At 27.5% G+C, this 18,071-nt stretch overlaps 2 protein-coding genes across 2 annotated transcripts; both read right to left on the reverse strand.

Annotated features, from left to right (window-relative positions):
* Nucleotides 1-1,994: 1,994 nt before the first annotated feature.
* On the reverse strand, nucleotides 1,995-2,416 carry LOC121225694 (uncharacterized). Its single transcript, XM_041110100.1, has one exon. The coding sequence runs from the start codon at nucleotides 2,293-2,295 to the stop codon at nucleotides 2,095-2,097; it is 201 nt and encodes a 66-aa protein (XP_040966034.1). The 5' UTR covers nucleotides 2,296-2,416; the 3' UTR covers nucleotides 1,995-2,094.
* A 6,261-nt stretch (nucleotides 2,417-8,677) lies between these two features.
* On the reverse strand, nucleotides 8,678-9,584 carry LOC121225695 (thymocyte nuclear protein 1). Its single transcript, XM_041110101.1, has one exon. The coding sequence runs from the start codon at nucleotides 9,385-9,387 to the stop codon at nucleotides 8,929-8,931; it is 459 nt and encodes a 152-aa protein (XP_040966035.1). The 5' UTR covers nucleotides 9,388-9,584; the 3' UTR covers nucleotides 8,678-8,928.
* Between the last annotated feature and the right edge of the window lie 8,487 nt (nucleotides 9,585-18,071).

The raw sequence follows: 18,071 nt of genomic DNA on the forward strand, positions 1-18,071 counted from the left end.
AACTCTTGTTTTATTGCTACTTTTGCTACTATTTTAGAGGCATTTACTAATTAAGTTGCAACTATTTTGGTGTTATTTAAGTATAATAATTTTTTAATGTATTTACCATTTGTTGGGGAACATTTATTTTAATATTTTTAGTGTATTTGATGTATTATATTTTTAAAATTTATTTTTATATACTTAAAAAATATAATACAGATTGACCGAGTCGAACTTGAATTTAACATTTTTAATTTAGATCGAGCCTGAACATAATTTTAGACCCATTTTGAGTCAAGACTAGGCTTAAAAATGAACTTACAAATTTATATTTGCCCAATCCAAATCCGACCAGCACAGCTCATAATTAAGTCTAATTGAATATTTGTATGCTTGGCAATTTTTTTATTTGAATTAAAGTAGAACATAATTTCAAAATTTAACCCAATAAACAAATAAATTCAAACTCGGTTGACTTATGCATATGTTAAAAGTAAACACTTTGCCTCGCCTAATTCAAAGTCAAATATCCACAATAAATTCCCTTTTCTTTTGCTTTTGCTTTCGGTGTTCTAACCATGAAAACTAAAATAATAAATAATTATTTTTATTATTCTTTGGCTGACATTAATCAGGAAATGGTACATTTTCAACCCAAGTTTATTATATTAAATGAAAACAATAACCTTCAAAAAAACCCAAAACAATAATTACTAATTTTTTAATTAATAGAATTAATACTAAATTATGCACTACCATATACTTCTCGACCCGTCTTCGTTATTCTAAGTGGTTATTCTATTTTAAGGAACGTAGAATTTCTTATCTTTAATTTTTAGTTTCAATAATTCCTATATAATTTAAACGACATATAAAAACTTTTTCTATTCTTTTATTAACAGATTGATGTATAACATTTGAGAACTAATGATTGGCTCTATTTACAAAGATTTTGAATTTGCTAATAATGATCAAATTATATCTAGTCTTGTTTTTTACCTTTCCAGTCATTCTAGATACAATTTTTAAATATTGGATCTTTCGTTATTTAAATCGTGTATCTCCATCATTTGTACTTATTTATCATTCAATTATAATCTTTCTTACTTAGTATGTAAAGTCGTACTTTACTCTTTTTACTCATTAGGAGCTAGAAAAATATGTGTAATATAGATTTATTAAAAGATAATATGAAAATTAAAAGTGATTTTAGTTGAAATGATTTGTAAAGTTTTTAAAACACATTATGAGTGGATATTCTTATATTCTAGTAGATTTATTTTGAATTTAATTTTACATATATAAATTATAAAAAAACAAAACTATTCTCATAATTATATTTATTTTAAGTTAGTGTTTAGTTGATTTGTTGTATTAATTATACTAATTATACGGGTTTGAAGGGTAAGGCTTAATCATATCTCATGTATTCTGATGGCATTAGGATGAGCAAAACTCGATTCGATTAAAAAAACTAAAAAAAATATTTTAAATTTTGAGTTATTCGAGTTGAGTTAAATTTTACTATTCAAATAACAAATTGATGTAAATACTTTTTTGGTTCCTACCAATTTTGAAAATAAGTAAATTGGTCTCTCAACAAAATTACAAAATAATTTTTTAAAAAAATCAAAATTTATATATATTTAAAATATACACTTTTTAAATATATAAATATAAATCAATGAACTATTCAAGTTTGTCTATCTTATTAATTATTATTTTGCTTTCAAAAAGTTTTCACATATATGGATTAAAATTTACTGGCTCTAACATGAAATTAGTTATACTATAACAAGATTTTAATTTGATATATTTAATTAAATTTCATTTTACTAACTCAATTTTAAAAAAATTCAAATCGAATTAAAATGATAAAATAAAATTCGTCAGCTTGATTAAATCAAAAATTTCGATCGAAGACTTAGTCATGGCACTTATTTAAAATAAAACTTGATGAAAGTAAAACTTAATCCAAATTAAATCTTGTTAAGTATGGAAGTAAAAATGGATAATCTAAAACTTGCTCCAAATTAAAGTGTGTATTGATATACAAGCAAATGAAAAAAGAAAATCAAATTATATATGAAGAAAAACGAAACGACGGCGTGGTTATGAAATGGAGCGCTTGCCGGGCTGATCGGCTACCTTCAAGGTCTTGTCGATAAGTTTCCTGGCCTTCCGGCTTCGGATCTCCACTTTAACGCTGGCGCTCTTGTCCATCTTTATGTACGGCTTATTCGGCTTTGACTTTTTCAGTGCCCTTACCTTTGACTTTATTGATTCCATCAAGCTCCCCAACTGGTTCGCCATTGACGAACCCCCCCTATGTAATCCAGAGGAAAATATTTTTTTGATAGAAAAAAGAACTGCTTGACTACAGTTTTTGCATTCTTTGCCTTGCCTTTTGCCAGAGACTTTGATTTCTGGCGGTTAACGAGGTTTTTATGCAGCTCTGTTTGGATAAATGGGCTGGCTTTTGAATATAATTACGATATTGCCATTGGTTCAGTGTTTCTGGCTCACTTCTTCTAGAGAAAAAAGATTAAATTCTAGTAACAGTCCCTAGATTTTATTCAGATTGTATAATAATTCATGCACATGAATTTTAGGGGTTTGAATGTTACGATCCAATTGATAACGATTGTTTATTGGAGAGATTATAATTCGGTTAAAATTGATTTAACGAATTCAATCGATAAATCAATTCGATTAACACTATAAAAGTCGCTCGGTTTAATTATAGTACGTAGCATAATAGTCGATTAAGTCAGTTAAATATAAAAACCCGACGTACTTAATTATTTGAAAAAGTAAACCCGTCATCAAAAATAACAGAAAAAAGTGAATGATTGTTACCAATTAGATTTGCAATTCCCGAATCCACGATGTACAAGGATTAAAATGATTCAAATTACGATATAAAGACTAATTTCATAATACGAGTAAAGTACAAAGACCATTTGTGGAATTTAACCAAAAACTCTGGCGCCAGCGGCGGCGCCGGCGGTAACGTTGTGTTTTTCGTCAACAAATCCAGTTAGTGATTTGTGTTTGTATACATAATTTTGTAGATAAGGAAAATAAAACTAATTTAAAATAAAAGTAAACTGATAAAGGATAAGCTTAATTTAATATTTTATGTAAATAATTTTCATTATTTATGCAGATAAGGAGATAATGAATATTTATCCTTTTTTTTATTTTTGTTTTCTTAACAATAATTATCGAGTTAAATATGGATCGAGTTTGTGTATGATATTACTATATTATTGAAATATAAATTTTAAAAAAAATATTGTCGATATTTATAAATTATCAACTTAATCTAGTTTTAGACTTTTTCATATTATATTATAAATATTTAAAAATTATGTTATTAATATTCAATATTTAATGAATTAATATATTTTAATAAAAAAATATTTTTTATGGCATATAAATTGTATAATATTTTAGACAACCTAATTTTTTTGTGAAGCTCATTTCTTCTAATTTAACTTCTTTTGCCCTCCCTTTCTAAACATTGGATGAAACTATAACTTAAACAAATAATTGGAGGGTTGAACTTGTAACAAGCAATAACAACTATACTTGGTTTTCTTTTTTTTTTTTTTCAAACAAAATCTATAAATGAGCTCCATTTAGGGTAGATATGTCCACGGGCTAGGTCTGAAGGTCCGTTCAAAAAGTGAGAGGGTTTTAATAAAAATATAACCCGAGAAATGAGCTTGAGAAAAAAATAAAGCTCGTTTAGAAAATGGGTCGAGTTTTGGATAAGGTTTTTTGGCCCAGGCCTAGCCCAACCCGAATTTGCAAAAATAAAATATGTTGCTTTCTCATTGTTTTGCTGTCATTTTACTATTATGTTGCTACTATTTTGTTATTATTGTTTGAATATTGTATAACTCTTATTTTATTGCTAATTTTACTATTATTTTAGAGACATTTGCTTGTTAAGTTACACCTATTTAGTGTTATTTAAGCATAAAGATTTTTTTAATTTATTTTCAATTTGTTAAAAATATTTATTTTAATATTTTTTGTGTTTTTAATGTATTATGTTTATAAAAAAGACTTTAATACGAGTGAACCAAACTGGACACAAATTTTATTATTTTTATCCGAGTTGAGTTTGGACGAAATTTTAATCTCAATTTTTTGGATATAACTGGAGGTGACCCAACCCGGCCATATACGTCTCTAGTGTAATAAGGTCAAATTTGGACTTTAGTGGGTTGGAAGTAGTTCTCCACTTCTCTAGCAATTTATATGGGGGATGGGACATTGATTGACTATTCTTTTTACTTTTCTTAGCACACAATTGTATTATTTCAATTTCAGATTCATACATATTTGAAGATAAATTTTAGGTGTGAATTGTTTCGAGTTTAAATTATTTAAATTTGAGGCTTGAATTTTTAATGATCAAGTCATTATAGATTTAAATTTTTTTCTATTTTATTAATAATGAAGATTTATTAATTAAACAGATGGATATAGAAAATGTCAACTCTATTGACATTTACAATAGCTATTAATTTCATACAAAATATTAGGATTCAAAGTATACTTATGGTATTAATAATATATTTTATATTTTATATTATCTAATGCGTAATGTTATATATAAATATTAATTTTAAGTAATTTTATATATGAACTTTTGATTTGATTCAATTTTCATAAATCACCAATGTTATTATCGATATAACAATATTTTACGTGTATGTGTTGTATAGATAAATAAATATATTTATTTGAACCCCGTGTGTTGGCCTGATGGCCAGGGTGTTGGTCATCCCAGGTGTGATTTAGGTTTGAGTCGTGCTAGTCGCATTACTGTTAGAACTTTGCCCTCATCTTGTAATTCACAAAAAAAAGTTATATTTATCTAATGTAAAAATAAATTAATGTATTTATTTCTTTAAATGTGTATAATTTAATGGGATAAATTGCAAAACTATACATGAACTTTAATTTTATGCAATTTTATACATAAAATTTCAATTTGATCCAAATCTCACAAATTATTAATACAATTGTTGATATATCATTATTTTAGTTTAGATATTGCATGTACAAATAATTATATTTATCCAATATAAAAACAAATTGATGTATTTATCTCTTCAAATGTGTATGATTAAATCAAAATTAAATTTTGAAGCATACATTTGAACCGCAATTAAAGTTTCATGTGTATAAAGACAATAGAGCCATTTCCTAGTAAGTTACAGGAAAAGTAGAGAGTTTTATAAAAACATTAATTTTGATTCAATAGTGATACAATCGATTTTTTTTATTAGATAAATATAATTATTAGTGTATATAATATATAACCATAAAATAATATTATATGAATGTCAGTGTTAATAACTTATAAAATTTAAATTAAATAAAATTTTAATGTATAAAATTGCAGATATAAAAAATTTCATATATTACATTACACATTTGACCAAATTTACTTATCCATTTGCTTTTAACATCAAAGGGGAAGAAATAAAAAAAAGAAAGAGGTTTTCTTTTTGTTCTTTTTCTTCCCATGTTGTATTTTCTTGGTTTTAAATTATAAGTTTGGGGTTCAATTCTTTCATTTTTTTCTTCATCCTTTCTCAAGAGTTTTATTTCTCAAGCTTTAAATGATTTTTTTCTTTTGTTTTAGAACCATAAAATAAGGAGACATTCGAACATCAACGATGAGTGTGAGTTTAGGATTGGGGTTCCATTCGTAGTTAGTGGTAGAGTCAAAATGTTAATCTTGAGAGGTCATACTAAAATTAGATGTGTTACGTAAAAATATTTTTTTTCTTATAACATATATTATGTATGTTAATTATACTACAAAACATTAGATAAAATTTTTGTTTCACATTATATTTTCAAATATATAATCTCCACAACTTGCAAGTGGGGACGACTACAAAGAGAAGAGATGAGGAAAGTAGTGTGTGCCAAGAGTGGGGACGACTTTTTTCATATTTCAATTTTAAGAAGATTTTTATCAAGAATAATTTTTTTAATATTATTTGGGAAGGCCAGGGAGAAATTGAAAAATCTTAGAACTCAATCTCTTTGATTTGAAAAGAAGATTGTTTTATGTTTGTGCTTTGCATTTTTAACAACGTAAACAACTCATGTTTCTATTCATCTAACTTTCTTTTGGGAACAAATCATATCACTACCAACGTATTAAGAGTGTATTTAGTTGAATGGAAAAACGAAAGAATCAGAGAAAAGAAAGGAAAAATGAAAAGAAAATGAATTTTAAGTATATTTGGTAGAGAAAAAAGTGATAAACATCAATCCTTCAATATTAGAATGACGAGAGGAGAGAAAATACGAGAAATGTGTATGTTAGTTCAAAATGATGTATTTTTTAAATATTTTTATTTTCTTACCTCTTATTTTTCACCTTTATCAAGCAATTGATGGAAAGAAAAAGTAATTTTCTTTCTATTTGTCCATCTCTTTTACCATGCACACTAATAAAAGAAAAATTATGTTTTTACCATGCACACTAATAAAAGTAATGAGTTCCGTCATTGATATCTGATCAAAATAAAGAGAGAAATTGTAGTGGCAGATGGCCTTAGTGTGGCCACTAGGTTCCATTGCCTAGATTTTTATACGTTTGAACTCTGTCTACCTTATAAGGGGGTGAAGATCAAACATTTGGATGGAAGTTCTTTCATGGCTGATGTCTCCAGCAATTTATGGTGGGGGATGTGACATTGATGGACTAATGGACAGATTCCGAATCATTTTACTTTTTTCAGTCCACACTTGGTGGATTTTTTTAAAAATTAATAATAATAAAATTATAAAAAATAATAAAAAAATTAATTTAATCTTAAAAAGTTATAAATATATTAACTATTAAAATAATAAAATTATATTTTTATTATCGTAAAAATATATAATTTAATTCTGATCTCAAAATTTTTTTTTTAACTCCGTTATTGTTTACACCCCATAATTTTATTATTTCAATTCATAAAAATGCTTACTAATTGCTTCATTAATGTTCTTCCTTTCAATTAATTTAATTTTCTTTTTATTAAATTTTGACTTCAACCTTTTTAAGAAATTGGAATTTTTTAAGAAACTTAATGATATCAAATTTTTTTTATAGAATATAATATATGAAAAATTAATTTTGATTTAATTGTGTATATTTAAAAATAAAAATTATATTAATTATTTCTATATATTAAATAAATATAATTATTTATATATAATATATAATCATAAAATAATGTCATATAAATAATATTAGTAATTTATAAAATCGAATTAAATTAAAATAAAATATTAAACTGCATGAATGAAAGTTCATATATTACCATCCATATTTGACCAATACATCCATCTCTTTTATAGGGGAAGAAATTAAAAAAGAAGAGGATTTTTTTTCCTTTTCTTTCTATTCTTTGATTTTATTAGTTTTGAATCATAAGTTTGGATCTTGTTCGGATAATATAGACATCATATATATAATCTGATTAACTATATGCTTTTATTTATTATTATAAAAGGTTATCTCAAATTAAAAGTGATTTAATTGGTTAAGGTTTATTAATTTCGATTATTAAATAAAGCATGGGCCGAATATATATAGATTCTCATGCATTGAAATAGTCAGGGACATTTTGTTTGTTTTGAGGTTAATTTGACTTTGGCATTTAGACACACTTAGTGGATAGATTCTGGTGCAGCAACTCAAATCAGGGTGTCTATGCAATATTGTTTAAATTACCGAAAGCCAAATGATAGTAAAAGATACATCTACGAAGATAACAATAATTCGATAGAAGTTGAAGGAATAAGTACTTTTAGATTTTTATTATTAAAGATAAGATTTTATTTGGATTTAAACGAGACCGTTTTTTAGGTGAAACTTAATTTTCATTTCAACATTAGACAAATTCGCTTATTCTTATTTACTTGAAAATGTAAAATTTAGTCTATTTAATAGTTCAGATTTGGTTGATTTCAGTTCTTTCTCAAATAACGATAATCTATATTTACTTAATACAATTACTCCATTTAATCCATTATTGCATACTATTATAATAGGTAAGAGGCATTAATTAAGATTAGGTTATATCTCCAAAAGAAAAATTGAGAAACTTATGCCCGATGATGCCCTTGATCCCTTCGATTTTTCAAATAATCTGAAAGACATAAGTATTAATTTTTTTTTGGTGAAAATAAATGTTAAAATTTTAATCTCGCTACTAAGATTATTTTTAAGATTAGAGTTATTCGATCACTACGGGTTTGAATTATTTTGAAGTTCTAATTATTTTGGATTATTTATTTAAGTCCTTTTGAAATCAAATTCAGATTTATTCAAGTTTAAATTCAACCTAGCGATTTTCGTAACGAAATTAAATTGAGTGAAATTTATATTCAAATAGATTGAATTGGGTTTTGGGTTTGATTGGTTTAAATGAAGTGCTGTAAAAGAAGATGGGAACATTCACCAAAACCTAGATTAGGGGAAAAAGCCAGGAGCAGAAGCAAATATAAAATGAAACTAAAAAGACCAGAAACAACGGCAGGGCATCTCTCTTTTTCCTGGGTTTGGGTTTTTCGAAAGGTATTTGAACAGAAATGGCGCAACCACGGTATCGTTCCTGCTTTCGTATGAAGGATTTAGGCAATGCATGGTAAGTGTTCACTAAAATGCCACAGTCAAAGTTACTTGGTAAACTCGCACAAACAGAACAATAAAGCTCCGACATTGTTGGTTAAAGCGGAAATTTGGCCACGTACAAGAGCATATGGGGAACATGAATCCCATCTTTAATTCCTTCGCCAATAAACAAAACATTACTGCTAAGCACCCTTCTTTTCATTAACAAAATACATTTCTAGAAAAAGCCCAACAGAAGGGCCTCTCTTTACAAAATAAAACACCCACATTCTTGAAACCTCTTAATCGTCGCCAATATCAATGCCGTCCCCTTCGAACCCATTACCCAATTCACAGATCCTCTCCCAAACCTTCTCCGGCACCGGCAAAACCGACAGCCTCGGCTGTCTAAACATGACAAACCCTTTCAACTCCCCATCCTGTTTCATGTCCTTTAAGTCCACTTGCCTCCTCATCTCCCCCACCACTTTCACATCCACCACCACCTCGCTGTTTTTATCTCCGCCCTCCGCTGCGTACCATTCCCTAACCACGCTGACCACCCCCACGACGCGGCGAGCGGTGGCGCCCGAGTGGTAGAAGAAACAGAGATCACCCACCTTCATGGACTTGAGGTGCTTCTGGGCTTGCTTGTTCTTCACACCGTCCCATTTGGTTACACCTCCGTTTGCGGCTTGGTCTTCCCATGACCACTCCCCTGGTTCCGTTTTCAGCAGCCAGTACTGCTTCCCTTTCACCATATTTTAAACGGATTTTCTAGTGAATATAACGAAGAAAAGAAAATCACTTCGGGTCCTTTGGGATTCTTTCAATTCTTCGTGGATTCAAGGGTTTTGTATAGTTGATCGAATGGCGCGAATGCTTGGCGCCATTATGAGGTTTGGTACAGGCCAAATCAATGGTTTATGGTAGTAATAATGCAAGATTTGCCAGTACCCCCCAAGGCCCAAAAGAAAATAAGAGTTTAAAAACCCAGCAATTTCATATTGGTACCAGCAGAGAGGAAATTTAAATTTAAAATTTGAAGAAAATATTATTGAAAAGATAATTACAAATTTTAAAATAATTATTTCATAATTAATTCAAATTATTTGATGAATTTAACAAAAAGAATTAGTGTTAGGATCAAGGCAGTCAGTACCATACCGTACCATCTTTTTACTAATACTAATATGTATCAATAACGATCTGTTTTAATATACCGTTCTAGATTTATCACTATTTTTGAAAGATATTTGATATGTGTATATACAAAAATTATAAAAAAACAAATAATGAGATTAAATAAATATCAAATATATATAAAATACTCATTGTCGAAATTATTTTTTATTTTTGGAAAAAAAACAAAAATTAGTTGTCGACTTAAAAAAAAACAAAAATTGGGAGTCGCCACCAATCTTTTATTAAGGTGTGATTGGATCACCTAAAAAATAGCTTTAGTCTACGAGTTTTAGAAAAACGGATTCGGGAGTCAGTTACGTACGAGGAAGGATTAACACCCTCGTAACGCCCAAAAATTGGTACCAAATTGATTAATTAATGTCTTAAAGTCGAGAGTTTAAAAAAAATACTATCCTTAAATAAATGAAATTATTTATTAAGTCTTTCTCTTTTTGAAAAGAAAAATATCACACCCAATGCGTTAAGGCACAACATTTTATTCTCTTCAAGATAAGTTGGTCCAAAAAACTCGTATAATAAAATTTAAGAAAATATTTAATTGTTTAAAATTTATGAAGAAATCGTAGCCCAATACGTTAGGGCACGATTTCTTAAAATCCCAAACATTCAATATTTCCTTTATATATATATTTTAAAAAAATCTTTATCTCGAGAAATCAACGTGTCACATCCAATACGTTAGGACACAACACATTGAATTCCCGATGACAAGTTTTATTTTGTTTGATTAAAGAACAATCCTCGATTGTTAGATTTTACGAAGAAAATCGGAACCCAATAAGTTAGGGCTCAATTTTCTTGAAAATCCTAAATACGAGTATTATCTTTATTTTGAAAATTTTCCATTTTTAAATTCGAGTAAAAGATAATGTAATGTTATAATGTATGTATAAATATCGTGATAACAAATACAATAGTAATAAATACAACAATGGCATAGAAATAATATAAACAAATAAATAAAAATAAATCAATAACATGCAAAGCATCAAATAAATGAACGAATTAAAAAAACATGCTTTTAAAATATAAATGAAAACATAAATTGATAAACAAAAGATGGAAATAAACAAAAAAATATAAAGAGAAAAAAGGGTACAAAATATATACATGTACATATATAAAAAAATTATATACATATATATAGATTATAAAAAAGATAATTACATATATATATATAAACAAATAATAATTACATATATTAAAATTAATTAATTTATAAATATATATATATATATAAATTTATGAAGAATAATATAAGAAAACATACGTATATACATATTTATCAAAGTAAAAAATATATAAAAGTATATATATATGCATATAAAAGTTAGGAAATAAAAAATATATATGTATATAAAATGTAAATGTATATATATGTATATAAAAGTTATGCAAATATAATATGTGCATGTGTTTATAAAAGTTTTTTAAACAAATATGTATGTATATATATTATTGTAAAAAAATATGCGTATGTGTATATATAGTAATAATAATAATAATGATAATGATAACAATAATAATAACTTAATAACAAGAAAATCAAATTTAATAAAAATAAATAATAAATAAAAAAGACTAAATCGAGCTTTGACATAAATTCTGGGCCTAAATCCTCAAATAAATGAATTCGAAAGGACCCTATTGAACACGCCAAAGAAAATAAAAATGCAAGAGAAAGAGAAATTTGAGGGAATACTCTTAAGAATTATTATTACTCCCAACTTCCCCCCCTTACAATGAAGGGAGAAGCCTCTATTTATAGTTGAGCTTTCCCAAATCTAACGGTACAGATCAATTACATCAACGGCTAAAATTAAAGGGTATCTACAAATTAAATCTCTAAGATTACAAAATCATATCTTCTAAGATTGCATATATCATATCTAAGACTATATCTAAGATTGCATATCCTTGAAGATTATGTTTTCATAAGCTTGTAGATGGACCTTCAACCTTTTCAAGTAATGAGCCATTTCGATCGGGTCAAATGATATAATTTTGTACTGGGCTTAGACTTTGTTTTATTATTTTGGGTTTATTATTTTTTTGTGAGCTTGGGCTAAAATTGGGTATTACACTCATAAAAGTAAAGCTTTGGTTGGAGTGGTAAAGAAAAGATTTTAAAAATGTTGATGGCATGAGTTCTAATCTCACTGCATGTAAATTTTATGAAATCAAAAAAATATAAAATATTCGTCAATTATTTAAAATAATTTTTAGGTAATCTTTGAAAAACCACCTAATAATTAGATTTTGGTGTAATTATTTGTAATTACACAAAAGTGACATGTTATAGAAAAAAATTCTTATATTATAAATCCTAAAAATTTTCTAAAGTTATGACTAAAAAAACTATTATAAAAAATAATTTACTATTATAATATATATAAAGTTATGGCCAAGTATGGATATAACCTATTTATTTGTTCATTTTCTATGTTGTAAAAATAATATTTTTATTCATAAATAAATTATAATTTTTTATTATAACTTATTTATAAAAAATAAATTTCTAAAGTTATAGGAAAAATATATTATTTATAAGAAGTGTTATAAAAATTTTCTATAAAGGTTATATGTTATAAATTTTATATTATTTTTACTTAATTTACATATTATAAAAAAAGATTTAACCTTATCATAAGTCTTTCTTCAAATTAAGTTCATATAAGTTTTTATAATTAAAGCTACAAACCATTTAAACTTTGAATTCAAATATTATAAGGTTGATGTTAATTATGCAAATAGAAAATATTTTCTTGCACCATATCGTAATGTATGATACCATTTAAGAGAATGGTGCTAGACACAAGCACCATAGACAACTTGCAAACTCTTTAATTTCGGGCATTCGAGGCTTTGAAATGTGGTTGATAAGACAATTGTTATTTTAAAAAACATTTCTCATATTAACATCACCTTAGTATAACATAAAAATCAAGGTTGGATTGTACTAGCATGTTGCATATTTCAAAACTTCAATCATAAGGGGAATTAAGACAATCCACACTTTGTAAAATACATTGACGAAGAAGATTTTGATAATTTTAATGATGCGGATTCAAATTTATATGATGATGAACTTGGTCGAGAACCAACATATGATGATAAGGAGTATATGTTAAATATTAAAGAGATAATAGCCCAACAAATATGAACTACAACATTTGGATAAAATTGCTTATGTTTTTACTTTTCTTGCTATCTTTTTAGTAAATGTATTACCGGCTACATTTTTAGACTAACATAACATATATGTTGATTTTATTTTATTTTTTGTTACTTGTTTAGAAATTATTTTTATTGTACTAATAATTTTTTATAGTAATTGATATTTTAAAAATATAAATTATGTAACTGTGTAATTACAACTTGTACTACCAAACATGACACCAGGAAGTATGATGTAATTATACTCTATTAGTCAAACACGTCTAAAGAAATTACAATTCTTTGTAATTACAATAGAGTGTAATTACTTTGCTATCCAAACTTTCATTAAACAAACTTACCCTTAATAAACTTTACAAATATAATCCATCACTAAACAAACTTAAAATAAACAAGTGAAATAATTATTTCATAAATTAAATAATAACATCATCTCATATTATGCATATAACAATCCATAACTCAACAAATCCAAAATAAATAATAAAAATTTAAATTTAAAAATATATTTATTTTTTTTGTACAAATAAATAATAAAAAATTAAAAATTAAAAATTAAAAATTAATTTAATTTTTTAGGTACCGACCAATACATCATATTCCGACTAGTATTAACTGCAATTTGTACCAAAACGAAACCTAAAATTCGTTGTTCTGATTTACTACAGGAATGGAGCGTTCCGACCAATAAAAGCAGTATTGGAACAAAATTAACTACCACAGTCTCTCTCTAGTCCTACCATGTGAACTGCTATTTTCCCGATCTCACCGAATACCATATAGCGAGTGAAACTCATTACTACTCAAACAAATATCAACAACCTTATACAACTCCTTAATTTCTAATGTATTTAACTCATTTATTAAATGAGAATATACATGATAAAGTAACATTGAAAACTACTTTATGAATAGATTGAGATAGTAAGTGATATATAAATATAGTTTACAAATATCCTTTTATGGTTAAATTTATTATAACTGGGTATTTTGCGCGTTCTAGGGTAAACTTGAATTTCTTATAGTTAAAAACAAAGAAAAGCTATTAATAAATAAGATGTGAAACATTTCAAAAACAATTATTAGCAGAAAGTATTAAAAAAGAAAGAAAGGAGCAGAGATACTGGCATAGAAAATGGGTGTCAAAGACACAAAATCAAACAAAATAAGTTGATGGAACGTTCCCCGTGATTCCCTCTCCTCAACCTCAACCAACAAATATCTTCGACTCCATCAATCACGTTATACCAAGTGCTATTTTACATATCAAATGTCAAATAATATATCAGAAGTTATGAAAGAAATTCAAAATATTTTCAGTCTAACCTTCACTCCACCTTCGAAACTTATCATTTGAGTTTCCTAAGCAATTAGAAGTCAATTTTACGAATTCAAATTCCCAAATCAATGATACTTTGAAGACTTACTATAGTGAAATAGAGAGTCAGAGAAAAATGACATAGCATACACATGCTTCATATTGTGGTGAAGGCAAGCCTATTCTCTTAAAGACATAAACAAGGACTATAATGCACTTTTTAAGACATAAAAGTCAAGATTGTAAATGCACATTTTGGAAAAAGGGCTAGAAATTAAAATATTATAATAAATGGATTAAGGGTGAGTTTGGGTGGACAATTGGGTGCGGTGCGTTTAGCTTACTTTTTGTCTCACGCTACAATATTATTACAATATCTAATCTCATCTTCACCATTATTTTTACACTAACAGCAAGTAAATGTACTACCCATTCAAACCTACCCTAAATCAACCAAAAACCGATCATATTTGATACAAATAATATTTACATGATATATTAGTTAACACTCATGTGTCATAAACTTTGAAATAACAAATAATTTAACAAATTTGATATTTTATACACTTGATTTTTTGTTTCAACATGGGAATAAATAAAACATAAACATATTTGGAGATGATATTTAAATGTCACTTATATTATCACTTTTTTAATAATTACACTTTTTTTTTGAGTTTCTTCTTCTTCTTCATTTTCACTTTCAAAATGTAATTTTTATTTTTATTTTAAAAATTTGAAAAAGAGGTTTGATAAATAAAAATAAAATTTTGTTTTCAGTAATGAAAACATGAGAAAATGTTTGGTAATTCTTATTTTTATAATAAAATCATGTGAAATAAAATCAAATTTTTTGTATTTATATGGATTTGAATATTGATAATAGATTTAATATTTGAAAAATAATTGAAGAAAAAAGAGAGATTTTTTTACATTTGTAATAGCCTATTTTTGCCCGGGGCCCAATATGACCCAAACAAAACCAAGCACAAAATAAAAACAAAACCTAAACTAATTAGCAGCCCAAATATAACAGGCCCAAACAGCCCAAATCCAACTAAACCCTAGCCCACAGCACCAAAAAAAAAACCCTAGGTGTGCCACACCTAGGCCTGTTGCCTTTGCCCCCAGCCTGCCCTTTGCCGCTGTTGCGCCACCATGTCTCTGACACCACCTGCAACACGCAAAAGAAGAAGACAACAAGCAAAAAAACAAATCACAAAACAACAAAAAAATAGACATCAAGAGTTGTTTAGATCGGCTATAAAAGCCTAGATTTCAACCTTTGTAATTTTTTACGAATATTAAATAAAAAAACGAAAACAGAGCAAATTTGAGAGGTGATTTTTTTTTACTTTCTTATTCGATTCTTTTTTTTAATTTTATTTTCATATTTTTTTACTAAATAATAAACTAAAAGAAGAGGAAAAGAGGAAACCCGGAATCGCTCCGCACATCCCGTTGCCGGAGACCCTTGTTGGTCACTGAAATCGAACTGAGAGAGGCGTGGGGGTCTTCTTCTTTCGGCCTTTGGGCCCAGAAGGCTTGGCCTTCAAACGATCTTTAAGTCGGGTTTAAAAAAAAACTTCACGTCGCTCCGACCACCGCTTACGGTGGAGCCACGGCGGTGCAGACGACAGCCGATGGCCGTACCTAGGACTGGAGAAGGGAAGGGTTTGAGAGAAAAGAAAAGGTTTTGAAGTTTTTTTTTTTAAAAATGATGGCTGAAATGAGATTTAGAATTTTTTTTTGGCTTAAATAGCCTAACAAAATGACGCCATTTTGCAAGTGGGATTCAGGTGCCAAAACGACGTTGTTTTGGCCCTGACCCGCGACCCGACCCAACAGCCCACAAGATCCGCGTGTTTTTGCGGTGAATGGGCTATTTGCGCGCGGGGTCCCTCCCCTTTCGCGCTGTGGTGCAATTTGACCCTTTTGTTTATTTCATTTTGGCCCCATAAATTTTATGCTGGTTTCATTTTAATCCGCGCTGAAACACTGCGCTTTAGGACTAGGGAATATTTCCCGATCAGTCCTTCTTTCCTTGCGTGCGCTCTATTTCAGTCCCTTGCAGCATTGTTTTATGTATTTGCAGTTTAAACCCTGAATTTTAATTCCATTTCAACCTCATCCTCAGTCCATTTAATTTATTTATTTATAAAAAATGCTCTTTTATCATTATTTATTTTAATTTTTTTACATTTATTATTTATTTGAAACTGTTTTTATATTAAATTTATTTAAATTTCTTTTATATATTATTTATTGTAAACTTATGTATGTATATCTTTCAAATTTTTATGTACGTAAATATATTTTAAAACTGTTTTATATGTTTTTATATATATATTATTTATTTTTAATTGTTTTCATTGTTATTTTAGTTTTTTATATTCTGTTATTTCAGATCGTTTATTATTTATTTTGAATTGTCTTTATAAATCATTTATTTTGAGCTATTATTTTCTTTAAATTGATTTATATATTATTTTGTTTCGTTTGCTTTGATTATTAATATTTGTATTTGATGTGTTGTGTAATTATTACCATTATGTGTATTATTTCGTTTACTCGTATTTTCATTCTATAGTGATTCATTCGTTTAATATTTTGGTCGTAAATTATTTCTCCATGTTGTATATTATCATTCCATCAATGTAACCCTTCATTCGCACATTGTTTTAAACGTTACATTAATTTTTTTATCCAAATACGCAAAAAAGGAAAATTTTTCTAAATAACGCAATATTTTACATTTGGAAATTCGAGAAAACGTGCCCTAACGTGCTGGGTTTCGATTTCTCGTTCGACCAAATAGCCAAATATCCTCTTAAAATTTCAAAGTATGGGTTTTGGAAACCATAAGGTAATCTTGGTTTCAAGGGTTTAAAGTATTGTCTCCTAACGTGCTGGATGTGTTATTCATTCAGAACAAGAGAATCCTAAATTCCAACCCATGTTATTCGAGTTTTTTTAGGGATCGTATTTTTAAAACTCTTCAAAGTTTTCAATCTTTGACACTAAGACACTAATTAATCAACTAGATACCAATTATGGGCGTTACGAGGGTGCTAATCCTTCCTCGTACGTAACCGACTCCCGAACCCGTTTTTTTGGATTTTGTGGACCAAAATCGTTGTTTTAATAAAATCAAATCGTTTATTAAAAACTTTTCGAGGTGACCTGATCACACCCCATAAAAAAGGATTGGGGCGACTCCTGTGTTCGTTTTCATTTTCAAAATTAAAGTCGACCCCCGTTTTAGAAAAAATGGTCCCGACAACATTTATATAGATTTGAACCAGATCCAATTCATTTAAAATTAAAAATAATTATTTTCATCATTTTCACTCTTACAAAGTATTTTTAGTGAAAGTAATGAAAATATTTTTTTATTGTTTTCTGTTTTTGACATATTTTCATTTTCCAAATATTGTTTTTAAAATTTTTACTCAAACATATTTTCTTTAATATTTTTTTATTTTCCAAGAAAATGAAAATAAAAATGAAAATAACCTTTGTTTCTTGAAACCGAATGAAGCATAATCTTCTCCATTTTCTTTGTTTTCTTGTGCTACCATTGTTGTCAAGTGAAGATATAAAGATTTTGCTCAAGATTTCATCATTTGTAAGGCAAGATAAACTATAATTATGATTACCCATAGTTTTTCATTGAAAATTTTTATTCTTCATTATATGTATTTGCATATTTTGTCTATAAATGAGGGTTAAGATCTCAATAAA

Source organism: Gossypium hirsutum, chromosome D13 (genome assembly GCF_007990345.1).
Source record: "Gossypium hirsutum isolate 1008001.06 chromosome D13, Gossypium_hirsutum_v2.1, whole genome shotgun sequence".
Classification (NCBI taxonomy): domain Eukaryota; kingdom Viridiplantae; phylum Streptophyta; class Magnoliopsida; order Malvales; family Malvaceae; genus Gossypium; species Gossypium hirsutum.

What these genes read in the sequence shown, in the direction of transcription:
- LOC121225694 (XM_041110100.1), bottom strand. Translation starts at nt 2,295, where the DNA reads ATGGCGAACCAGTTGGGGAGCTTGATGGAATCAATAAAGTCAAAGGTA.
- LOC121225695 (XM_041110101.1), bottom strand. Translation starts at nt 9,387, where the DNA reads ATGGTGAAAGGGAAGCAGTACTGGCTGCTGAAAACGGAACCAGGGGAG.